Raw genomic sequence first — 26,638 nt, forward strand, 5'->3', positions numbered from 1 at the left:
TGCCATTCAGCGTGACCTGGACAGGCTGGAGAGTTGGGCAAAGAGGAACCTGATGAAGTTCAACAAAGGCAAATGCAGGGTCCTGCACCTGGGGAGGAACAACCCCATGCATCAGTACAGGCTTGGGACTGACCTGCTGGAGAGCAGCTCTGTGGAGAGGGACCTGGGAGTGCTGGTGGACAACAGGTTAACCATGAGCCAGCAGTGTGCCCTGGCTGCCAAGAAGGCCAATGCGATCCTGGGATGCATCAAGAGGAGTGTGGCCAGCAGGTCGAGGGAGGTTCTGCTCCCCCTTGACTAGTGAGGCCCCATCTGGAGTACTGCATCCAGTTCTGGGCTTGCCAGTTCAAGAAAGATGAGGAGCTACTGGAGAGGGTCCAGCGGAGGGCTATGAAGATGCTTAGGGGACTCGAGCATCTCTTCCTAAGGCGGAAGGAGCTGGGCTTGTTTAGCCTGAGGAAGACAAAGCTGAGAGGGGACCTTATAAATGCCTATGAATATCTCAAAGGTGGGTGTCAGGAGGATGAGGCCAGACTCTTTTCAGTGGTGCCCAGCTACAGGACAGGGGGCAACGGGCACAAACTGAAACACGAGAAGTTCCAGCAGAACATGAGGAAGAACTTCTTTACTCCGAGGGTGACGGAGCACTGGAAGAGGTTGCCCAGGGAGGTTGTGGAGTCTCCTTCTCTGGAGATATTCCAAACCCACCTGGATGAGGTCCTGTGCAACCTGCTCTAGGTGACCCTGCTTTGGCAGGGCAGTTGGACTAGATGATCCACAGAGGTCCCTTCTAAACCCTACCATTCTGTGATTCCATGTGCTCCAATTTCAGTCAGAAAACACGCATAAAACACATGTACCAGATGAGAAGGGCAGACATTAGCCCAATGTTTTTATTTAAAGTTTCCATTAAGTCAGAAATGTACTACTGTGGAGGAATTACAAAACAGATTGAAAAGGAAGCTAAAAGAAATACTGTTTTCAGAGTCTAGATATAAAGAAAATGGGGAGACAAAGGAATCAAAAAAGTCCCCTCCTCTTCCATCATATCCAAATTCTTCATATGTAAAATCTCTCCCTGTTTATCCTCTTGAATATTGTAAGCACTACAGTGGGCACTCACAAATTCTTACCTTGGACAGTGCTTCATCATGCACAACTGTATTGGTTGTTAGAAGTACAAGAACTGTCTGAAGTAACTTAAGTTCTTCAAGACTATTTTCCATCAGTTGCCAAAGCATATTAATAATGTTTCCTGCTGCACCCTACAAAAAAATAATTTTTTTGCCAACAATTAAGATGTTTACATACTGGTGTATCATGTGTACACATGTAAGAATAGCACTCTCATAAATTCACATCATAACTGAATTTGCCTGTTTGACTATACCATAGGACTACATTGAGAACAGAAAGACAATTTCATTGTCACAAGCTTCCCAAAATATATTTAAAGAATTGACAGTAAAAATCTCCTGATGTGCAGACCAAATTAAAGTGCATATGTCATTTTCTACTTGGAAATATAGAAGAGACAGTACAAAGACACTATACCCTCAAAATTCATTCATATCAGAGAAAAACACAGTGTAATTTTACATTATGGAGCAAAACTGAATGTATATTTTAACAGTATTACAGACGATATATGCAGTCCCATAATGTATCATGACATTTACAGTTGCAGAAAACGTGCATCCTTTTTATCTTCTCTTTAAACATAACATGTAACAAAAACACTACATAATGATTTCACACAGGGTAAATTTTGTGGATGCCACCTTAAGAGTTATATTTACATGTTCTGTTCCTGCAGTGTAAGAATGCAAACTAAATGAACTGGTTTGAATTTTCATTAATTTCCTTCTAGAAGTTACTAACGTTTCCTCATCTCTTTTTTTCTTTTTCATTTTTCATGGTCAAAAAGGTTTTCTATTAAATCACAATTTTTTAAAAACAGATATGAGTAAAATATTTTGCAGACTATATTCATTATAACATAAACCGCCTCCTAAAAAAACCATTCACCTTCAGTTTGAGGCCTGTATTTCTCACAGTGCAATATTTATGTATTTATATAAAGATTGATCTTACCTCTGAAACAACTTCGTGGGACATGAGCCTCTGTATGGCTGCTAGACACAGCTGAGTGATCTTTGGTTCCTTTGTTCCACAACCCATTAGAAAAGGCTGAACCACCTCTGAGCTGTTCTCTTTCAGTGCTTTCAAAAAGAGATATGGAAGTAGTCAATATTTAATACTTTGAAGAATACAACACAAAATTTGTTTATCATACCTATTAACAAAAAGCAATCTCCAGTCTTGGAAATTTGGGATTTACCCTGGCACCACAGGGAAAAGCCAAGTGAAGACAGACCCTGGGCTGCCACAGCTCACTTCCCCAATTGCCCTGGCTGAGGCTCAAATCCCAAGCACCTTCTCCCTTCCACACTCAAGTGACTTTCTCTTTCCAAATCTGAAATGGCCATTTCCAGCCCATTTGGGTAGGAAGAAGCTGTAAAGGTTCTGCCCACCACAGGGCTTTCTCTGGCCTTGCAGCAGTGACCAGCCTCAGGCTAGCAGCCCTCTCCTTCTGCTTTGCTTCCCCTTGGCATCGACTTCAACAGCAACGCAAAGTGTGGCACAGAGAGAGAGGTATCAAAGCACGTGGCATGAAGGGGAACAGCAAAATGTCACCAACGCAACAGGAAGAGAAAGAGACTGGACTGTTTGTATCCTGGATACGTACACCTGGCCGTGAATTTTTCAACCAGTGTTTCAGTGAGAAAGGGCAGCTTCTTCAAATGAAGCTTTGTCAGGAGAAACCACAAGTTTCATGAACTTGTCTTTTATTATTTTTTTTTCAGAAGAAAAAACTTCACAATGAATACAACATTCCACAATGACATGTTAAAAAGGTTTTCCCCACAAAAGTAATTCTAGAAATCCAGGAAAAACTTCATAAAATTAAAAGAGGAGAAAAAACATTTCTGAAAGGTGAAAGCAAAGCATCACTCTGATGGGTGCTTTTCTGTTTGCAGGCATGGTTGCTCACTCATCCAAATTTTTGAGATGTTAGCTGCTCACCACCATTTCAGATACTAAAAATTTCCTCACAGTTGAAAGTTCAGTGTGTGTTCTTACACTGAATGTCATACACCGTGTTTTAGTGTCTGTGTAATAAGAGAAATGTGTTCATGAAAAAGTTTCACACACATTTTCAGAGCACAGATCTTACCAAAAAACAAAAAATACATTCTCACATAAAAATGCAAACATGATCTATTTTGTTTATTCTACTGAGCTATTTGAAGTTTGGCTCACAAGAAGGTTTATTATTAAGTATCACTACAACTAATTTGGGGAAAAAAAGAAACATCAAGGTAAAAACTACAAAAATGTATTTTATTGATATTTTTCAACTGGAGCACTAACTAACATGGCTAACAAATTTCTAGGAAAAGAATCGAGTACTATAAATTACAAATGTCAACTTTCTGTAAGGTGATAGTTCTTACAGGGTGATATTCAGAGCCAGTACAGGCTCCATGTCCACTTGACAGAGGCTGACCGTGCACCAAATGCCTGATCCAAAACAACTGTCAGCGTAAATGTGAATGAACACATAGGTTCACTGCCTGTTTAACAATCTGCTTTGATATCCACAGGTTTTTAAACTTAACTATGAAGCAAACAAACCTTTTTAAATATACATGATAAATTATATCCACCAATAACATTCTCTTAGGAAACACCCTACGATTTTCAAATTAAAAACAAAACATTGGCTACTTCATCAAAAATGGAAGTTTGTCCCCAGTTAAGACATACAATTTAGGCATCTAATTGTCAGTGTCTACACATGAGCTGTATGTCTAAGCTGCCTTTACAGTCTATGAACACCTACAACACATGCCCAACAGAGCTTAGAGAGCTCACTCTAATATTACCACAAATGTTTTTTCACTCATAAATTTCTGAATTTCCATTAAATCCTAACCATCATGCAGAGAAGAAAGTAATTTTTTTTAAAAAGACACCATAAAACATTTATCCTTAACATAAGACTCATGATAAAGTTCTGAACAGCAAAAATAGCATGAGAGTTAATAAATAACAAGATAAAGAAAAATTTAAACCTTTTATAGTATTTTTCCAATAATCCATTCAATATAATAATCTCACAACAGGATCTATACAAGGATTTTCACTTTATGAAGTTGAAAAATCAATGTTTCATAAATTTGGTTTGGTTGTGATCATTACATTAGCCACAGTCTTCAAACACACAAAAATTTTCTTATATCCAGGTCTGCGTACATTTTGCTACCAAAACTATGTTAAAATATATTAAAAAAGAAATCTGTAATGAACCACATCAAAAAAGAAGTTTGGGGAAAGTAAAACTTACTACTTCATTTCATCAGCAAGATTATAATTCTATTTTTTCAAAAGAACTTCTGAAACAAAAGAATGAATTGCACGTCACAGAGCCACAGGGAAATAACTTCTCACATTTATCTCCTGTGATATAACGCACAAGCCGATTTCTCTTTCAGAATTACTCATAACCTCATAAATCAATTATAAAACACGTACAGACTGCCAAGAATGAAGACTTTGAAACTGCTCAACTTAACTTTTCCAAGAGAAAGAAAGAAGTTAGATCAATGACCTCAGAGTTCTGACAAGTTAAACACATCTCACCAGACATAGTATTACCTCTGTGTATTTGTTGTTATAAGATTGCATCTATTTTCCTAATACTTCTAATCCTACACAGTGTAATGCTTCAAGAAAGCATCAGGTCAGCTTATTCAAAAACAATCTAATAGAGTTGTTCTCATATTTTAGTGCAATGACAGTTTACATCAAAATATAAAGAAAAATCATATCCTGATCAAAATATTTATTGGGAATACTAGAATCTCTAGTAGATGTCCCTAAATCATCTAGCAGTCAAAAAATATCTACTTCACTAGATATCAGAACTACAGTAGCCTTTCGCAGCGTTATTGCTACTAAAGTATACGTACTACCTTCCTCCAAAAAATTTTTAAATAGCAGATAGGAGACAACAGAGATCTTGACATTAACTTACCTACAAGATTAGGTTACAACTGATACCTGAAAAAATACAACACTACATAAAGACTGTTTAATAGCATGATGTTTAAAATTTGAAATGTTAGGATAATGTGCAGGCAAAGTATATGCTCCCCTCTGTTCCACTGTTTCTTACTGGGGGAAAAAGGTTTTATCCTACTAGCAAAGATTAACTAATAAAAATAACTTTTAGGACCTACTGGTTTCTCAACCTCGTAACAACAAATCTGTGCGGATTTTTTTTGATGAATGAAATAAATATTAACTACATTCTAGTTTAACCCTTCCAAAGGAAAAGTACTCACAAAATCTGACCAACTACCAGAAAGTGTTCCCTCAAAAAGATAAAAGACTGCCTATCCATGGCCAAAACCAATGACCTTTCACATCATTTTGAAATGAAGATTGAAAACCGAAGAATTTTGCAGGATTACAAACTAGCTTTCTAGAACATAAAGTTCTTTACACAGCAATATGCCAAAGAATGTTGACAGCTTCCCAAATGGCTAACTAGGGATTTCTCTTGTTCATTTGTGTATTTTGATATAGCTGACATTACCTGGCATAGTTTTCCCACTTATGTCAGCATTCATGACAGCAGTAAAAGCAAAGAAAAACAAATAAAAAAGAGGCATTAAAGTGAAATATTAAGGGGTGGGACTGCAACTTGAGATAATTCTAGGAAGTGCCTCCTTACCAATATCTGATTTACATACCTCAAAACAAGAAATAGTTTTGTATCTATTTCATTTGGACCTTTCAATTAACTTAGCATTTTAAGGTTTTTGACTACAGATGGGGTAGACACTCAAGTACTAATACAAGGACATTCAAAGCTGGCCAAGGACTTTACCACCAAGTGGCAAGAAGCCATCAATTTACATGCTATTTAATAAAACTGAAGAAAGTCAGAGATACTGTTAAGCACTTGCAAAGCTGGAACTCACAAGATATCTCCTGTCCCTCATGGCAATGGTACATCTTAAATTGAATGACCTTGTCCCAGGTTAAGACAGATTTTTGCCTGTCAGGTACAAGTCTCAAAAGGCTAGACTCTCACACTAAACACAGAGATGAGGATCATACTGCAGAACTCCACAAAGAGCACTCAACAGCAGCTGTGGTGAACACAGGCAGTGAATAAAACATGGAGAATTTGGAGTCTAAGCACTTCTTGCTGTTTTTCTAAGTGGATGATTACTTTTGCAGAGCCACAACTGAAAATGGGGACCTTCCTCACCATGAGTATAGCACCAACATGAAACAGAAGTAGTATTAAAAAATTCCCATGCTACTGGATATTTTGCTAGGTGCCTGAAAGTAAAGCATCACTGATACAGCACACACTAAAAGACATGTAGAATTATTACAATATCCACGACATCTTTTTAACATTTTGGTCTGTAACTCATTGCATGGCAAATAATTACCTGCCAAAACATCAGTGTTTCGTGCAGCTATTGTTTTCACTTTTATTATTCCTGATTCAGCAGCCTGGAGGAGAAGAAAACAAGTAGTTTACATGCTATTTCATACATCAAGATCTGGAAAGAAATAAGAATATTGAAGATAAATACAAATGTACAGTCTCAGAGCAAAAATATTTTTGTAGTGTTTTCAGTAAACAGAGCTAAGGCAGAAGTGAAATTTTGTAGCTTCTGGAATTCCCTTCCAGAATTCCACAGGAAGGGGTATATTCTATGGTTCAGAATTTTTAGAAATCACGATTCCCATTGTACTACTTTCTAGTCCTACGAATGCAAAGAAAAATAACCAGTAAACAAAAAAACTGTTACAGTGTCTCTGCATAGTTTCAAACTGTGAAACAATTACCATGATATATAATCCGTCACATTCATTGGGTTGAAATGCTGAAGAAACTGAGAATGTCACTAATTCTATCAATGCTTAACACTTAAGCAACGAAATCCAGTTAATAAACTGCACGTGGTACACGACACTTGAATATTATTACTGTTCTTCCAGTTGGGTAGCAGTGTTTTCCACTTGAAAGCTAACACTTCCACTAACAAGGAGTAGCAGAATGAAAACCATTTTCCCACGGATTTTGCATCCTGAACGCCGTACACGAATTACCCCAGGGCAGCACTGCAAAGAAGCCTTCCTAACTATGCTCTCCATTCTTCCCAGCACGCCACACAGCCCAAACAAGCAGTTCCTCCCCTTTCCCCGTAAGTGCGACCCGGCAGACCAAGCACCCTCCTCTCCCTCTCGCACCCTGCACCAGGACCGGGGGCTGCAGGTGGAAGGGCATGGGCACAGAGGGGCCACACGCCAGCCCAACGCTGCAGAGCTGAGCAGCCCACCCAGGAGATCCCGCACCGCTGCGAGAAACAGCAATTCTCTCCTCAACTGTCCACGCACGCTTCCCAGCATACATCACTCAAGTCGTGTATTATAACTTCAAGCCTAACTGAAAAGGTAACACTGACAATGTGCATTTCAAAATTACGATTTCCAACAAGTTTTGTGTACAAAACACAAAAATAGATTGCAAATGGCGCCTTTCCGTTTTTAGAATTTCATTAACACGTTCTAAATCTCTAGAAATAATTAAAGAAATCGTGTTCAATACACTGTGCACCAAAATAAGCACAACAAGTTTTCCCAAATGACAGGGCACAAATTGCTAGAAAATATTGTTCTGCCAAATTTGAAAGAACATTTCCCCTTTTACTGCAGCTTCATATTTCTGCGTACTTCCCACACTAAACACTTCCATTTTCCCTCTGATATTACTATTTAAAGAATTGTGCTGTCACAGCTTAGAGAAGCAGTCAAGCTGTGACAGCAGAAATACGAAAGCAACAGTACATGAAGTTCTACCAGGCAGTAATATTCCCCCTCCATCAAAACACCACTCCAACAAGACTTCCCAGAAAGTCAGGTTAAGATGACCATACAAATTAAAAAAAAAAATATTTAAAATAAGATTTCATAAACTTCTTTCTCCAAATACCTAAATGGGAAATGTGGAACTGAAATTTTCAACTTTTTTTTTTTCTCCCCAACACAAACATAGAAAGACTAAACACTGCCTTACCATCACTGAAGAGATTCATGAAATTCTGGGGAATTATTTAAGCTTTGTTGAGCACAGTGTTTTTACTCTAAAAATATACACAGAATAATATTCACAGCGCCTGAACTAACACACAAGATGCTCAAATGAGCACAAACTGACATGCAAATATATCTTTCAGACAATTAAAATGAGGAGAGCCAAATGCAGTTCTCATTTAATTTAATTACGTTAACTTCATGTGTTAAAGTGTCTAAATTTTAAGTCAATCCCTGTTCTTCTTCAGTTATAAATTGTCAGCTAACTGGGGGGAGGGGTGTCTTGTCACAACAAATTGTTCCCATTAATTAATATGAAAGATTTGTCACAGTCCAACTTCAACTACCTTCAAACTAAACTTCATCACATCTACTAGCAATCGATTTCTTTCTTGCCAGGAGTGACAAACTCACTCTGAATCAAAGAAATATTAAGGCTGCCCACACACGTGACATTCGCAAACACCGTGCAATCTGCATGAAGAAAGAAAAAAATATTTCCAACCTAATGTCTCCCAGTTAGTTATTTCCATGCTAGCTTTATATAAAATAGCATGTTTTAAAAACTAAGGTAAAACAAACCAACAACTATTGGACTTTTTACTACTGCTCTGAATATAGCAGGTTGTTTTTCTCCATGAGATACAGGAAGGTCTATGATGATCTGTGTTATGCTTCGGTTTCTATTTAGAATCACAATTCACAATGTTTATAATTAAAAACTAATTACACTGCACACATCCTAGCAAAACAAACGCAATACATGCCTATATATGTAAAAAAGACCACATATTAACATTTACAAAAAATTATCTCAGTTAATCACAAATAAGCAGCAGAAAAAAATGAGACCATAAACCATTCTCTGGCTATTCTGGATATATAAATATAAAAGTATATTTGGATTGCATCAATTTCACTTCGCAAGGTAAAAGAGATATAAATAGATCTTAAGTTTACAAATTTACATCAATAACACACTCTCCAGGACACTGCCCCATTAGAAAAGGATCTTGTAAAAATACTAATCAAGGAGATGGCCAGCATCATACTATGTATTTATGTGTACAAATACGGTAATTTACTTTCACACAAGCATAAGGCACCATGGCTTTAGAGCAGTGACCACTTTTAAAAGTGGCATTATCTGAGTTTCCCTTAGCACCGCAGTTAATAGTACTCTAATGAGCAAGTTAGTTCTCTCTTTAATTTTAAAAAGAAGCAAATACACATAATTCCTGTAACACAGCAAAGCTCAAGTGTACCTGAAACGTTCAGTCAATTAGATTTCCTATTCCGCTACTTTATTAAAGGACTGAAATAAAATGTCTCAAAACGCACACTTGCCATTATTGGGGTTTGTTTCATGTTTCTCCTGAAGCAACTACAGCACCCAGCTTGGGGAAGGGAAATATTGATGAAGAACAGAAATTGACTCTTAGTGATAGCACATATTCAAGGCAATCCCTTCTGGATACTTCGATTTGCATTTAATCAAACAGTCAATAATCTCACAGCAAAATTCAACAGGATCCCCCAGGCTCAAGCACTTGCCCCATCATCTTTCTGCTTCCTTGGAACTTACCAAGTATTTGCTGATCACATGGAAATCACCCTTCACAGAAACCAAATTAAAGCAAATGAAGAATTTATGTATAAAAAAAAAAATCAAAACACACATAGTGCTGTTGCAACTGAGAAGATGCCCAAGCATAACATCTGCCTCCTGGCCTTGAAGTTCCTCTCCCAAGGTACAGTCTGGCAACAACATCCATAGCTCTCCGAGAACATCCTCCTAAAGCAACCTTATAGACAGAGGCTCCCTGCACGAGAGACACCGGGATGTGAAAATTCACAGAGGCTTTCAAACCCAGGTTTAAGAGTTTCTCAGATCCAAAACTTTTCCCCTCCTCACAGATTTCTCAGTCCTCACTTCAAACAGGGAAGAACCTCAGCTTTCCTGTCACTAGATGTGTGGTGTGCATCTTCCAACTTTTCAGAAATTTTAACCCTTGTGTAGGGCTAAAATCACCAACTAGGTAACACAGACAGGCAATTTCTGCTCAGGCACTCAGCAAGCAAAGACTTGCTGACTCACCCTCAAGCAGAATCAACATTTTCCAACAACCAGGTAATATTTAAGTCCCAGAGCTAAATTCCTCTACGTAAAACATGTGCTCATAGACTACAAAGATCTATAACTCATAAATAGTATATGGAGATATTGGGATAATCAAGGTATGCAATTCTACCAGCTACTGGTCAGGACAATGTAAAGGCAAGCCACCCATAGCAGCAGCAGAGCAGTAAGTGCATCTGGAAGGCACCGGTTCCTCAAATCCGTCTTTTGGGGACACTGTGAAGGCTTGCAAACCCAACTGCAGCGCATCGGTCTATGTAACTGAAAGATACTGCTATAGCAAACTCCATGATGATGATAGTGTTGCCTGGCAGTCCAAGAATGGCCCCAAGGAATAACGACATGGCGTACGCTTGAACACCTATCATGTAACTACTTAGTGGTTTACTTCTCACAGGCAAAGGCATCATGGAGCCTTACTGCAACACGGCAATGCATACAGACGGGCAAGCAACGTACCAGAGGGTCAGCTGGGATGTGATCCCACAGCACAACAGTTGCTCCACAGCAATCCCTACGGATTTGCCCTTACTCTGGGCTAAACGTGAAAAAGACACCCTTCCTTCATTGAAAAATAATAACATAGTTAACTTTTCATCAGGGAAAGATGATACAAAATACTAATCTCAAATCTCTCTCTTACCAGTGATCCTTTTCAGAAAGTGAAAAGAACATCCGCTGTCTCTACCGTATCAGCAATTTTTCAAAAGTTTCAAAAGGAGTTTTTAAAAAAGGCTTTAAAAACAATCAACTTGCTGATCTGCAAATAAATCAGTATCTCACAATTAGGACCAGAAGTGAGCACCTTTTTTTTTTTTAACCAAAAATCATATACACACTTGAAGATACTTAATGTACCAACCAGGCATGCGCTAATTTCTGCTAAGGACTGATCTAAAGTTAAACACATGTTTGTATGAACTTCTAAATATCATAGTATTGTTACTAAAAAGTAACATAATAAAGAATTTTCACCACTAATGCTTTGAATCACCATTTATGTTTTGATCTTATGTTTAAAGCAAATTGCTGTCTCCAGAGATACCAAAATTGCTGCAAGGTTTGCAGCTCAGCTCTCACTACCCAAGCTTTTGATTTCTCTCTTCTAAAAAGAAAAGAATTTAGGAATGCTTTCAGGAATGATGGTTTGTGTTGGTATTTACACTACATTGTTCGCCAACCTTTTACTAAGATTGGATGAGAGTAACAGAGGTCATCTATGCTCACTTCCACATCTATTATGTGAAATAAAAAGAGCAATTTTTTTCTATTCATCATTATCTGCCTTTCCAGAAGGGACACTAACCCAATATCCAGTAGTTTAGATAAGAGATCCTCCTGTCTAAAGTACAGTTTCACTTCATTGTTATTCTGGCTCGCTTTGCAAAAGCACATTCTGGACCATTACTGTACTGCAAAGCTGTTATTTGGAAAAGGACACACTCACAAAAAGCTCCACACTAAATCAACCTCATGAAAGCACTAGAGTATACCATGTTTGTGTGAAAAAGGACTGTACTTGCCTTCTGTATTTTTACCTTCCTCCCCAAGAGTACAATCCCTATGCACACCTTCTCTTTTATATATGCGCATTCTACCTGTGATTTAAACTGGAGAAATGCCAGTTCTGATCTGACAGCACTGTGCACTCCTAGGGATTTATTATATTGAATGATTTAATGCATTTGGATTACAGCTTGCTCACATTCTATTGCCTTGGAGCAAAGCCTACCAGCAGAGTCTCCAGGGACAGAGCACCACCTGCTGTTAAGGCAGATACAGGCAGGGAGTACATGAACCAAGAACTTACGTCATCTGGACACACAGAAGTCCATGTACCTGAGGGCCAACATCATTGAAAGGAGACCCTATATCACAGTGACTGGGGAAGGTTATTGATGACTGGGGAGAGGTAAACACCACACACATCTCAACAAGGGAGGGCATGGAAGAGCATTCAGGGCACTACAGGCCAGTCAGCTTCACATCACACCCTGGGAAGGTTATAGAACAAATCCTCCTGGAAGGCACATGCAGGACCTGTAGGTGACCCTGCTTCGGCAGGAGGGTTGGACTAGATGACCCACAGAGGTCCCTTCCAACCCCTACCATTCTGTCATTCTGTGATTCTATGACTAGCTAACATGAACGTAGCATGAGCCTCACCAACCTGACTGCCTTCTACAGCGAGATGATGGGGTGCATGGGTAAGGGAAGAGCACTACATAATTTATATCTCGACTACAGCAAAGTCTTTAATGCCATCTCCATTTGTATCCTTACGGTGAAATATGGACAAGTGGCCAGTAAAATGGGTGGAAGATTGGCTGAAAAGGTCATTACAGTCTAAAGTACAGCCAGTAACCAGTTACTAGTGGTGCTCCTCAGGGATGGATACCACTACTAGTAATACCATTTAAGATCTTTATTAGCAGCCTGGATAATGGCATAGAGTCTACCCTGAATTTTGTATTCATCTGCAATGTTCAACATTTGGCAGGGGCGTATTCAGAGAAACCCAGATAGTCTGAGAAATGGGCTGGTATGAACCTCATGACGTTCAAAGACCAAAGTGAAGTCCAGCCCCGTACACTAGTACAGGCTGGGGGCTGGCTTTGCAGCAAATAACCCAGGGTCCTGGTGGATTGCAAAGTGGAACCAAGAGCCAGCAGTGAGCCCTTGCAACAAAGGTGGCCAACTGCACGCTGGGCTGTATTAGCAAGAACAGCAGCAGCAGGTCGAGGGAAGGAAGTCCTTCCCTCTCTTTGGCTCTTGAGGGACTGCAGCTGGAGTAACATGACCAGCTTTACCCTCCCCAGTGCAAGAAAGCTATTCACATGATGGGGCAAGTTCACTGGAGGTCTACCACAACAGCTGGGGGACTGAGAACAATAGATAAGGAGATGCTGTGAGAGCTGCGCTTGTTCAGCCTGAAGAAGACAAGATTAAGGGGAGAGCTTGTTAATGTCCACTGCTTCCTAAAGGGAGGCTGTAGTGAACACGAAGCAGTTTGCAATTGCTGTTCAGATGTGTGCTCCATCCTGGATATATGTACAAGTAGAGAAAGCAAGCAGGGAACTCCAAGAGCAATAATACTCCTTTCAAATCACTTGATATTCTACAATTCCTGCCCAAGTTTCTCACTCCAATTTTTCTTCCACAAAATCTTAGCAATCATGGTAAAGTACTATTAGTTTTCCTAAAAATTGAAAATTGCATTTTGGTAAACCACTTTCACTATCACAAAACCTTCAACAAAAAAACAGCTACAGTTTTCCAATTTCTTAAGTTTGGAATGTGTGATTTAGATGAACTGTGGAACAGTCTGAGTAACTTTAAAAAAAAAAATCCACAAATTAATACATTTGCTGGGTTTTTTTGCATGCTATTTATTTAGCCTATAAAGACAAGAAAGCACAAACAGACCACTAGTCTCTATTTGGATACAAAGTAGCCTCTTCAGCTGTTCACACTTGACCGGAGACAGAAGCAAAATTGCACTGGTTTCTTCCACATCATGATCTACTTGTGCTCAACAAAGGAAATAAATAGTGTACATTTCTGTTCTTAACAACAGTCACAACAACAGTTAAAGATACCAAACTCTAATTTCTGCTAGACTTGATTCTACTCAAAGATGATGCCATTCTCAATTACCAGTCCTACAATGCTTTCAGCAAAAATAAAAACATTGATTGATTCTATTATATGATTTCTCCACCAATTCAAGATTTATGATACTGCAGTTTTGGGGTTTTGTTCTTTAAAAACACACAACCTTGTTTATTTCCAGCTTTAGTGCAACTACATTAGTTGCCCTCACATTAAAAGTGCTCTTTCACTTGACAGGAGTGACTACTCCTCTGGTCCACTATTCTTCTGAAACTGTCACTTTGCAGTATCAGCAGCCAATTCAGAATCCTGAAGGTTAATCGTCGATAATTCCAGGAAAGGTGCCAGTGTTAACTAAATTGCTTCAGAGCTGTTGCCACTGGAGGTACCTCACTTGACATGAATGTGGAGGTAAAGATGATGAAATACAAGTATTTAATATAAGGAGTATTCATTTGACAATCAAAATACTACACCTCAGCTGGAAAAAACATCACACCTATAAATCAACAGAACAAACCAGAATGAATAACATAAAACAGCTCATTACTAAAGAGCACCAATGTAGACATAAGAAAAAAAGCTAACCAAGACTTTATACATGAAACACAATTAGCAACAAATTCTCAAGTTACACTTCTCCCAGTCAGACAGAATCAGGATGTACCCTATATTTTGTATTATATTATATATAAATTATATATAAATATTATATATAACTATATTCTCAATATCTATTTATATATGTAGTATATGGATATCTTGAGAGAGCCCATGTCTACCTAGATTTCCAAGTGATCCATCAAGTACAACACAACTGATTATATATCACAAACAGAGCACTTGAATTTTTATTACACACTTCTACCACAACAATCATCATTCTACATTAAAAAAACAAACCGCCAAAACCAAACAAACCACCCTGTTTCAGGGCTTTAAGAGGTTTACACCTGAAGCTGAAACTAATTTTGCCTTCAGCTTGTCAATCAGAACAGATGGGACCAGGAAACTCCTGAGGCTTTGCCACAAATACTATACTCAGTGTCACCCAGTCAGAGGCAGCAATGCCCGTTTGCCTGGCAGCTGGTAAAAAGAAACAACAGTTGACATTTTGGGTACTAGCTGAGAACTGGAGTCACCTAGAATTTTCAACTTCTGCTACAGGTTTCCCGTATCATCTTTGGGAAGACGTAGGAGGGAGCTGGGGATTAAATCAGAGATTAAGATGCACAAACTTAAATATTTAGACTCCCATTACAAAGGAGATTAAGTCTTTACTGAACACTTCTTAATTCTTAAAGACTCTCCTTAAACTAATTCAGCTGACCCACTAGTAGGGGCTCAATACAGAGGTCTAAGCTTAAGCCAAGACAACCACATACAGGCAGCTGCTGGAAGCCAAGGAAGAAACATTAATGTATCTCAAGTGGCAAAGATACCTAATATGTAGGTGACAGACTGAATCAATCCCCTGGCTACAGGATCCTCCGAATAGCTATTTGGCTCCATTGACTGTATTTCCATAATAAACCAAGTGTGCCTGATCAATGAAGGGAGCTTAGACACCCAAAGTTGGACACCTTAATTCTGCAACTGAAGTTTACAGATACACTGAGATACTTAAAATGTTGTTAATTTTATCATTCATTAAATTGTAAGTTATTACGTGATGGAGAAATTAGGTCTATACGCATGATGTGAACCATTCTTGAAGACGTGACATTTCTTATTAAAGACTAAAATGATGACATGAAATTTAGGATTTATAGTAAGTCTTAAAACTTAGAACACATTTGAACAGATGACTGTCACCTAGAAACCTAACAGTACAATTTTAGAAATGTAATTTTGAAAAAAATACTACTCTACACAGATCAACACTGAATAAAAACCACTGCAAATTAATGGATGGCAAAGATGCAGGTAACGGACATGGCAATTGGTAAAGATCAGGAATTATAAAAGGAACTGCAGGAAATACTAGGGATCACCTACTTCACGTTACCAGCTCTGCTACAGGCTGGCAGCTGAATAATGCTACAGGATAATCTCCAGTCACATCCACAAAACACATGCTTGAGTGCAAGCTGCCTAATTATGACAATATGTATTTTTTAGAGCATAGTTTCTCTATTTCAAAGGAACATTCAAAATATCAGTTAAGTGAATACCCCCTACAGCAAACAAAAAACCCACTCTACAGTATTTGCATCCTTCTGAGCTAACGTTGTCAAGATCTGAACTTTCCAGGTTGGTTAATTTTCAGTGTAGGTTAAGTTCCCTGTAGGCTACAGCGTCAGATTTAATCCATTTTACTCAAAAAAAACAAAGGAGGAAACCCAAAAACTTGGTTACTCCTAAGAAAATGGTCTATGTACAAAGGTCTGTTCTTTGCCAGATCCATCCCGCTCATCTTTTTACTACAACAGTAGCATGAATGCAGAGCTCTCAAACTCTTCAATGCCAGCAGCACATCAAGTGACCCAAATCACAAGGCATTTCAGCATCTCATTTTGTTTCTTAGCCTTCTCAGATTTATGTACTGCACTACATTCAACAGATTTTCTGAAATACTGTTACAGAACAAACAGCTAACATTCACACATAATTTTTCTAACTGTTCCTTCCAGTGGCATTAGGAATGCTAATGATCACTTCAACATTATAAACCTAATTAACTAATCCATATCTTTTTAACATATGTTTAAATTTTGCAACACATCCTCATATTTAGTTTCATATGGCTGCCCAATGACATCAGAGAGGTGCCCTAAAAGGACAAGCTTCCCAACTAATTTTTTGGCATTAGCTCTAAGATGTGTTCAGGATCAGCATATCATTTCAAAACGAGAATGATTTAATGCAGGGGATGAAACTCAGTCATAGTCATGTATGTCACTCAGTGCAGCCAGGAGTGGACTCCAAAGGAAGAAATGCATAAACAAAAACTGTGTTCACAGAACACAACAGAGAGCCCCTCAGAAAGGGCAAATCCCATTTCTTGACTCAGCTAGGCCACACCACTTCTACTGGAATGAAATGATTCAAAGTTTGCTTTATCCAGAAGTCACTCAAATCTCTAACTTCTACCCAAAGAATTTTGTAAGGTTATATGCCTGCAAGTAGAGTTACTTATAAAAAAAGGGAAAATAACGTTGCAAAATTGGATTCTATTACTCTTCCCAGATACAGCAAATTAATCTACAATACAGTTTCAAAAATATTTCTGTATGCCAAAGGCATACACAACTCACTAAACAGTTAAACAAAAGCGATGCTGCTGTTTCAGACAAAGGTTTGGAAAAGAAACGGTACAGAGAGGCTATCAAAAAGGTATCTTTCAGGAGTCTAAGACAGCACTTCAACTTACCAAAGTATTCAAAGCTAAAACCGTGCTGCTCTTCCAGGCTGAGGGAAGTTGACCACTGCTTCTTTTCCAGCCCTACTATTCCAAATTACCACAGCAACAAAACATCCCAAAGCACACAGACACCTGCCATCCATCATACATCTGCTGAGCAGAGGGCAGACCCCATCCCACGATGGGTCTCAGTCAGGCCAAGCCGGGCCTGCCATGGGAGGATGCAGCCCCTGCCCGCCCCAGCCCTGGCAGCCCTCTCCCTTCCCTTCTCCCACCAGCAGGAACGTGCCTGTAACTGTACAGGGACCAGCACAAGTGTCGATTTTTTCCATGTGTTTTCTTGTTTTAAGCTCATTTTGCTTTTACTGCTATTTAAAAGAAAAAACCTGAGTCAACGTAGAGACTACAAGCCTACTACAAAGTGAGACTGGTGGACTGGATCTGTGTAAACAACAAGTTACATCCGACTGGAATTCAGGCTGACAAGAACTTTTTGGGTATACATTCTTTCCCTTTTTGACTGCTTTCTTCTAATCATAAATATTCTCCCTTTGTCTTTCTAAGGTTTCTTACACAGTGAAATTATCTAACCAAATCAGCTGCAACTTACAAAACAATATTTTCATTCAGTAGTAAGAAACAGCAGGTAATCTATTTAGCACACTAAACTATTTTCAGTTTTGTGGTAAGACAAAATTCTTAACTCCAGTTCACTAAAGACAGCACTGCCAGCTTCCCACACACCCAGTACAGGATATTGGAACTCCAGTTCCTAGCAGGTTAAAATAGTTTATAAAGCCCTATGCGTGCGCCACACAATTCAGTCATTACAATGCTCTTTAGTACAGAGCAAAGCTTAGAGTCCACTGTACTAAAACAAACAGAATAATGACCAAGTAGTATTGTTTTCCAGGTGAAATGCCAGATTACTTCAGATAACATGAGCACGACTGATGCCTGTATCAAAAGATTGCTTCATCCTCTGTCATTTCAAGCTCCAAGCGATACTGTTTAATTTATATTTGCCCTCAGAGCTTCGACATCCGTGGCTGGTGTGTATTTTTCTAACTGGGGAAATGGAAACACATTGTTAAAACACCAATACATTTTCCAGCAATGTCATTATTTGTACATCTGCCAATATAAACAGTTTTGGCATATCATAGACATAACCACCAAATCACTCCTTGGTCATAGCATATAGCTTTCACACTTAGTATGCTTCTGTAGTTGGTGCTGATCTGAGGAAGTATCAAACAGAAAAACCACCTAGCAACAAACAGACATGGGTCTGAAGTCTAACAGTAACTGCTATTCTCCACACCCTTAAGAAAAATAAGTCTAGGATGTCAGTTAATCCCCAAACATCATCAGCACCACAATTCCAAACCCACAGATTCTTTCTGCTGCTCCCATTCTCAACGTACTAAGCGGCACCACCTAGGAAAATCCTACTCGGGTAGCATTCACCACACAGCGCTAGGACGAGGTGTGGATTGCTCTGGTGGCAACAATACATTCTGTTATTTCTTAGTTAAAAGCTCTAACTAAGAGGAAGGAAGTTTGCCACATATTTGTATCATAAGCTTAACATTGGAAAAAACTCAGTAATTTCAATGCTTCTTAACAGATTATCAAAGAGACAGCAGAAACCTCTGAATCCACTCTTGTAAGTGACTGGACTTACAACTACACTATTTCCACATAAATGTGACCTACTAAGAAAACCTCACAGACTTGGGAGTAACAGAAAAACATGAGATGAAGGTGTTTAAAACAGTGAAGAGCTCAAGTTCCATTTCCAATAAGGGTTTAAGACCTTGCTTCCAGCTCCTAACTGAGGATAATGTCTAAAACCACAGTCTGTGGGATCCCACAGCTGGCCATCCCCTTTTCTGCTGCATCCACACACACCCATACCCCACACACCCCTCACAAAAAAAATCCTATAAAGCTCTTCAGCTGTGTCATCTACCTACCTGTTCAAAGAATCATGTACTATTGTTTTGGTCTTGCTGTACCTAATAGGTATGGCATTAGTTTGCAATAACGTATGGATCAGAAAGACTTTTAAAAAGTGAAAATTAAAACCCTATTTTAAAAAAACCCACAAAAAACAGGCTCTATTTTTCTGATCGTATCACTTTCTGACTCCATACAGTATTGCTTAAAAAAGGATTCACTCAAATTAATCATTTGAGCAACCAGTAGAACTGAGAACTACACTACTACTTTTATCAGCAGCAAACCTATCAGCTAAACTCATTTTGCAGAGTTTTAACAGCCTTAATATAAAAACCAACAGAACAGAATAGACAAATCATTTCAGAAACAGCTGATGATAACAAACGGCTGTGAACAAGATTTTAGATTAGATCAGAAATGGAAAAGATTGTTAGAAGCAGTTTACCTTCATAAAGTACCTATCAAATCTAAAAACCACGATACAGCTTATAACTATTAATATTGGACTAGGAGTTTTTCAATAGCTTTATCACAGTACAGTGACATGGGAGCATACACATCAGCTGCAAGATAAACTCATAAATTATATTGCATGTGGGAGTGATGAGCTACATGGCAAGTAAAAATCTGAGATTATTAGTAGTAGGAATTTGTTTTTAAAAGCCTGTGTTTAAATGCAGTTTTAAAAGTTGGTGCTGTTCCAATTCAGCAAGAAGAACTTGCCATTCCTGTGATCACTCTAGCCAAATTCAATCATGATCAAACTAAATGCATGCAATTAAAATAGCTGTTTGGCAGAAAAGGACACCGGTTTCCTTTAAAACTAGAACCAAAAAAAAAAAAAGGCTTCCAGAAGTGAGGAAGTAGGCTCTTTTCCTGTGACTGTATCATATATCCTACTGTAGGACTGCTCTCACTGCAGACCTCTCTGTTAACAGCCCACAACTCAGAGCCGAAAGAGTCCCACCTCTGCACATACACCTTCCAGTACTATTCCAGAAACCTACTTGAACTCCAGAAGACTGAAAAACTTTGTTAAGTGTTTTTAATGAAGCTATGCAAATAGCTATTGAGATGTAAAAGGCAACAACACAACAATCGTACTTGCAAGAGAATATGATAAACATGCTGCACAAGTATCAAGAACTGCACATGCAGTACTTACTCTAACCTTCAGCACGCCAAATATAATAAAACATTACTAAAAATACTAGCTTAAGAATTACATCGCACATCTCCTTTGCAGATCTTGAAGAAAGTAAACATTAACACAGCAGGAAAACTTGTTCAGAGACCAAACAACCTACCCGAGAGGCACAGAGTAATATACAAGAGCAAGTGGAAGCAGCACCCCCGCCCCTCTCCACAACACACACACAGATTTCTGTTCCACGGACCACAACTTTTTCTTATTTACATGTGACCGCACACAACTTCTCAGAACTGATCACAACTTTCTCTTCTTTTAGTGTGACCACACACTGTTCCTCACACACACTGGCACTCCTCTGCAACCTGTAACCATATATAACCTGCTCTGCTACAGCATGATGTTTCATACCCTTCCAAACAAGTCATTAGCTTAAATTCATCTGTTGAAGTGTACAATACTTCATACAACATTAAACATGCTACCACTTAACTGGAACTAAAGTCACATTACATACGTTAACTCCTTTCTTCCAAACTGACAGAGTCCTTACTGTGTTTTCCCAGATATGTCTCTGGTTCTGCAGCTTAATCTGAGTTAATATATTAGTATTTTTCCTCCTACTATTGTACAGAAAAAGTATTTTTTAAAATGGCAAGTGGCATACTACTGACATGGAAAAAGTTAATGGACTGTGTAGTCATGCTAGAGAAACACACGGTTAAAATGTATACTTCAAATTAGAGAGAAAAATTGTGATTGCCCTTCAGTTAAAGTAGTCCTGCTCGTCAAGCTCAGTGAAGCCTCCAGCTGCGCACAGAGCAAACTCCGGTTTGAAAAGGAAACATTACAGTCCCACTCGCGTGAGCTTATTAACGAAATTTTTCAAAAAAGAGAAGAAAGTAACCCGAACTTCTGCGTCTCCCGAGCTTCCTCGGCTGGAACCCTGCCGCGGGAAAGCCACGTAACCCCACAACCCCGGGGCTGACCGGCGACCCACACAGGGACCGCCGGCAGACACCGACAGCGGGAAATCCCACACGGGCTCGCCACACGGGCCGGGCACCGACCCGAGCCGAGTCCTGCGAGGGGGCCCGGCCCGGCCCGCCTGGCTCGACGCCCGCCCGCCGCTGCGCCCGGGCCCGCGGCACCCAGCCCGCTCCGGGCCAGCTTCGCGGCGCGGCGCCGAGACAGCCACGCCAAACTTTGCCTTCTCTCCCGGGGGTGAAGCGGGGCTGCCCCCGTTTTGCCCCTGCCGACGGCCGATCTCGCCTCCCCAGCCCCGCTCCCTGAGGCGGGCCAGCCCGGCCCGCGCCCCCCGCCCGCCTCGACCACGCACGAAAAGCGCCAAACCGCAGGCAAACGCGACCGGCAGAGCCGCGTCTCGGCACAGACGGCGCTCGGCAGCCCGCGGCCACGGAGGACGCAGCGGGCTGGGGGCAGGGGCACGCCGGCAGCCTCCGCTCCGGCCGGGCGCCGCGGCCAGGGAGGCCCGCCCGGCCCGGCCCGCCTCAGCCCAGCCCGCCCCTCACCTCCTTGACGGGGGGGAATTTTTTCCGGCACTCCAGGCTCAGGCCCCGCAGGTCTCCCTGCATGTTTTCCAGCAGCTTCTTCACGGCTTCGGGGCTGCTGGTCCCGGACATGGCGCCGCCGGGCCGGGCGCTGTTCCGAGCGGGCAGGGGCAGCGCCTCCCGCTCCGCGGCCCCGGCCGACACGTCTGCGCCCGACACCGGAACCCGTCAGCCGCGGCCCCGGCCCCTTCCCCTCGCTGCCGCCGCGGCCCCCCCCGCTCCCACAATCCCGGGCGCCGCCGGCGCCGCGCGTCAGGCCGCTTCCGCACACACGGCCCGGGGGCGGGGAGAGCGGCGGCGCGCGGGAGGCGGCGCCCGGACGCAGACGGGGCCGGGGCTCGGAGCGATGCCGCTCCACCCCGCGTCACCGGGTGGTGGAGTTCTCCTGCGGGAGCGAAGGCCCGTGCGCGGCTGTCCCCAGGCGAAGCCTCTTCGCTGAGAAGCTGAGCACAGGCAGGGCGGAACGGAGGGGACGGGGTTTGACCCGAAACGGGGCGCCGGGAGGAGCCTGAGCGCTGAGCCCGGTGCCCGTCGCCTGAGGTAACTCTGCTGGGGGCCGGCTCCGGCGGGACGCCTCTCAGGGGTCTCGGCCTCGGAAATAATTATGGTTTGTTTTTTTCCCCGTTGTTGTGGCTGTAAATCCCAGCGTGGTTCCGTTGCCCCTGCGTAACCCCGGGGAGCTGGAAAGCATTCTGGAGTTTCTACCGTCTGTGGTTTTTAAACTTGGGAGTCTTGGAAAAAAAATTGCAAAGAATCAGAATGACGAAAAAATTTTTATTGCCTTACTATCTAAACCATTTTTATTTTAAATAACGGCCTCGCTTCAGACTTTCGTGAAAGTCTTCACTCTTGTTCAGAGAGTGTTCTCAGACACCACTAACTAGAGCAACCTGATCTAGTTAGCGGTGTCCCTGCTCGCTGCGGGGGGGTCGGACTAGATGACCTCTAGGGGTCCCTTCCAACCCAAAACTTTCTATGATTCTATGATTTCTTTTTACCTTCTTTTTGTGTGTATCCTGCAATGGAAAAGGGGAAGGAACTACTGGTAAATTTGAGTGTCCCTCCTTGTAGGTTGGGATTCAGTTACTGTGAGACACATTGCGAGTTGGGTAGTGAAAGGCTCCCGCTGGCACAGCATCGTGCGCTGTACCTGTGAGCAGTCTTTACATGTGCTTTGGAGGCAAAATGTGCAGGAGTGCTTTCTAAGTCATTTATTATTTTAAGGTCTTTATTTTTAACATCATTTTCAAATTGCACAATTGAATTAGGTGGTCAAACTTTATGTGCCTTCAGAGAAGGCTTTAGGATTTCACTGGTGTGTCCAGTAAAATCAGACCCATGATTCTGCAACATGGTGACGTTTTCAGAATGCATCGGTCTGAGTATTCTCTAAAGCTTTCATTTTTACATACTTAAAAAAAAACAAAACCCAAGACTGTTGTCTTCAGTAGAACTCTGTACATGCTGAACCGATAAGCAATTTCCTAGGGATTTTCCCATCCAGGTTCTTCCATTCTGGGCTTCAACCCGGATGGCAATTCACAGACCAGCCCAAATACCTTAATACGAAAAGTGGATGATTTGCTAGCACAATGAGTCAATTAATTATTGACTACGCATAGGTGTTTCCTAGGTAAGCTTTAATGGTTTACTTCCTTTTTGTTGTTTGGACCTTCCCACCTGTTTACTGTACGTGGTGAGCTGTGGGCATATTGGTGGTATTCCCTGCACTTACTTGTCTGCCTCAGCTGAAATGACTGAAACGTCTGGTGGAACGCGGGTCAGTAAACTGTTCTCCAATACTGCCTTTCTTACGAAAAGGGAGCAAGTATTTTGGGTAGAATTTGTCTGAATGTGACATCTGGAGTTAAAGCATCCCGCTGTCATTATTATCCCTGTAGTCGAAATGAGGAAGATGAGGAAAACTGTCATATGGCCTTATTTCCCTGTTCACGATGGTGAGACAAATAAGAAGAACAGAGTTTAATTGCATTTAAAACAAGGAAATTAGTATGTATCAGATTGTATGTGCGTACAAATTTACTGGAAATCTTGCTGTTTAACCAAACAGGACTACTGCAAACATTCAAGTTTAGATGGGGGGGGAGGGGGCACACTACCCTTGCGTTGTGAATGCCTGGTAAGTTAACTTGTATGAAAGACAGATGATGCTATTTTTAATCAAAGCCATAGCGGTACATTTGTCCACCCTTCCTCACGGAGTAATGCCGACTTCTGAAGGCAAAGTACTGAGGGAACAGATGATTACTGCATTTGAGTAGAATTGACAACTTGTTGCTGTATGACTTTTTTGTTAAGGATTGTGTAAAAAATTGTACAAGTATTTAAGAAGAGTAGTGATGAATATTATGGAATATAAACTAATCATCTCTTAGGAAGAAATGTTTTCTGTATTGTTTGTGTTGTAATTTATACTGTTTGTTTAAAATGATGGTTTATTGATAAAAAGCACATTATTTCATAATGTTAATTATTTTTATCATATTAGCTTGTACCTGCTGATTATCTGTCTTTTCTTATTGCAGGTGTGTAGTGGCATAGAATGGGGAGCATGCTACAGGCTTCCTGTATTTGTAAGAGCTTGGTGGCAGGCCTGCCACCTCCATAAAGTGTAACATATAGAATTTTTTTTAAAGCTTTTCTGCCTAGCGTTCCACCCTTTTCACTCAGTTTTAATCTCAGTTTGCTCAATGCTCTGTTGTGTAGGTCAGGAAGAAAAGGACTGTATACTACTCCTCTCATAAGCAAAAGATATTAATGTTCTTGGTTCTTAAAATAATTTTCTCTTCTTACTATGTTAGAGAATCTTAGATTTATTAGTCTGCTGAGATGCATAAAAAAAAATACTGCAGCTCTTTAGTTGTCTGTTACGATGCCCGGTGTTCAGCTTTCAGTCATCCACTGTCCTCTCCACAGATTAACAGCACCTTCCTTGAACTGTCAGACAAAACTGAATACATAATTGTAGTAGTACCCAATTCGTGGTACTGGAATGCAAAATTAATCTTAGAATATTGTAACAATGTATTCTGGGGAATGTCATCTGCTTTTAAAATTGAGATTATTGTGACTTTTTAGTATCACATGATTTCTGTTTTATACATTGTGATGTGTTTTGAACCAAGCAGAGCACTTGTGAATTTGGTGAAATTTGCTGTAATTCAGGATCTTATGAAACTAGGTGTAGAATTACTTTAATAAGCAACATGTCTATTAATTAAAAGGCTTTTTTTTAGGTGGGGTCTCCATCTTCTCTGAAGGCCATTCTGTGTTTCATACTTAAATCTCAGTGATAAAATGTGTTATATTTGCATGCTTCACTTTTTATCATTTACATTTATCATGTATATCTTTTCAACTCCCAGGTTTGACACTCGGTCTGCTCAGCATTGCCAGCCAAACAATAGCAAGATTGCTTGTGGGTTTGGAAAAGAATCATACAGGTGGTTGCAGAATTGAAAACTTTCAGATCTGCCGAATACAAGAACTGGAAATTATACACGTGCCTGAATCTTAGGTGCATCTCTTAAACATAAAATAATCTTTCTCACTGTTTTGATATACGCCTTTTGTAAATTCAGGAGATCTATTAGGTAGACTAAACCAGAGCAGTTAAACTATTCAAGCTAGCCGGGTTCCTGTTAAGTGACACGGGTTTGATTGTGACTGTGACTTCCTGTAGTTGCATTTTATTGCAATAGGTACTATTGCACGTATTCCTAACCCTGAGTAAAAGTGCTTACCCCTCTTTTGGTATGTTTTAAATGCCTCGGTTTCAATTCAAGTCGCTTTCCAGTCAGAAAGTGGAGCAGCGTATGTGGACGTCTCTGAGGGCACTTTTTTGACTAGCAAGCTAAAAATGCTGTTAAGCTGACTTTGTATTGCACTGCAATTATTGTATTGTTGTTTGCTTTGTTATTAAATTATGTGTTATTTTGTGATGGGCAGTGAGTGATTGAAATCATTCCCTGTAGCTTTATGGCCCTAATTACCAACAAAAATACTCATGAGACCTATTGTGATTCATTAAATTACCTCTTGGAACCAGTGTTCGTGTTCATTCCAAATGATGTGCGTCCGTCCTTTTGATTTGATTAAACATGGGATAGCACTCGGCTGTATTAATTTCAGGTGTCGTCCATCCTGATAGATGTATGCAGATGCAAGCTTTGACTATGAGAACAGGGTTCTGTCACCGCGTCACACAGAGGCAAAACGATGAGATTTCACTGTGGCAATGAACTGGTTTCATGCTGATGGGAAGAATCGTGGCTTTTCCTCCGAGTTCACTTTACTGATGCTCCTGTATACTTTTGTAACTGATATGAATCTATACATAGTAACAGTACTAAACAAACTTGGGGATATGAAATATCATCAATTGTGTGGTCAAGTAAAGGTGTTTGCAGACATCTCTGATGGGTTTTTGTACTGCAGAGTTGAGAGTCATGGAGATGACTCAGAGATGGAGAAAATTTTGCCTCATAGTAGAATGAACATAGATAGTGATATCAAAAGGCAAAGTTAAATTTTAAATTAAAAGAGAGTGAGAGACAGAATAAGACCAAATACTTCCTGCAGTCCTTTATAAAAACCTGTGCATTTTACTGGTGTATGTAAGCACAAAG

At 40.4% G+C, this 26,638-nt stretch overlaps 1 protein-coding gene and 1 long non-coding RNA gene across 4 annotated transcripts in view; one reads left to right on the forward strand and one right to left on the reverse strand.

Annotated features, from left to right (window-relative positions):
- MON2 (MON2 regulator of endosome-to-Golgi trafficking) overlaps positions 1 to 22,171 on the reverse strand; it is a 77,057-nt gene extending 54,886 nt beyond the window's left edge. For all 3 annotated transcript variants that reach the window (XM_075427688.1, XM_075427689.1, XM_075427687.1), the window contains exons 1-4: positions 21,951 to 22,171; positions 6,537 to 6,600; positions 2,095 to 2,222; positions 1,134 to 1,265 (exon numbers count right to left, since the gene is read on the reverse strand). In XM_075427688.1, coding sequence (XP_075283803.1) covers positions 1,134 to 1,265; positions 2,095 to 2,222; positions 6,537 to 6,600; positions 21,951 to 22,061 — 435 coding nt within the window. In that variant the 5' untranslated portion in view covers positions 22,062 to 22,171. The remainder of the gene's footprint in view (positions 1 to 1,133; positions 1,266 to 2,094; positions 2,223 to 6,536; positions 6,601 to 21,950) is intronic.
- A 90-nt stretch (positions 22,172 to 22,261) lies between these two features.
- On the forward strand, positions 22,262 to 25,951 carry LOC142362137 (uncharacterized). The gene is made up of 2 exons (XR_012764699.1): positions 22,262 to 22,529; positions 25,376 to 25,951. It is a non-coding gene; the product is annotated as an uncharacterized LOC142362137 (long non-coding RNA).
- Positions 25,952 to 26,638: the final 687 nt, after the last annotated feature.

The sequence above is a fragment of the Opisthocomus hoazin genome, chromosome 8 (genome assembly GCF_030867145.1).
Source record: "Opisthocomus hoazin isolate bOpiHoa1 chromosome 8, bOpiHoa1.hap1, whole genome shotgun sequence".
NCBI classification, from domain to species: Eukaryota; Metazoa; Chordata; class Aves; order Opisthocomiformes; family Opisthocomidae; genus Opisthocomus; species Opisthocomus hoazin.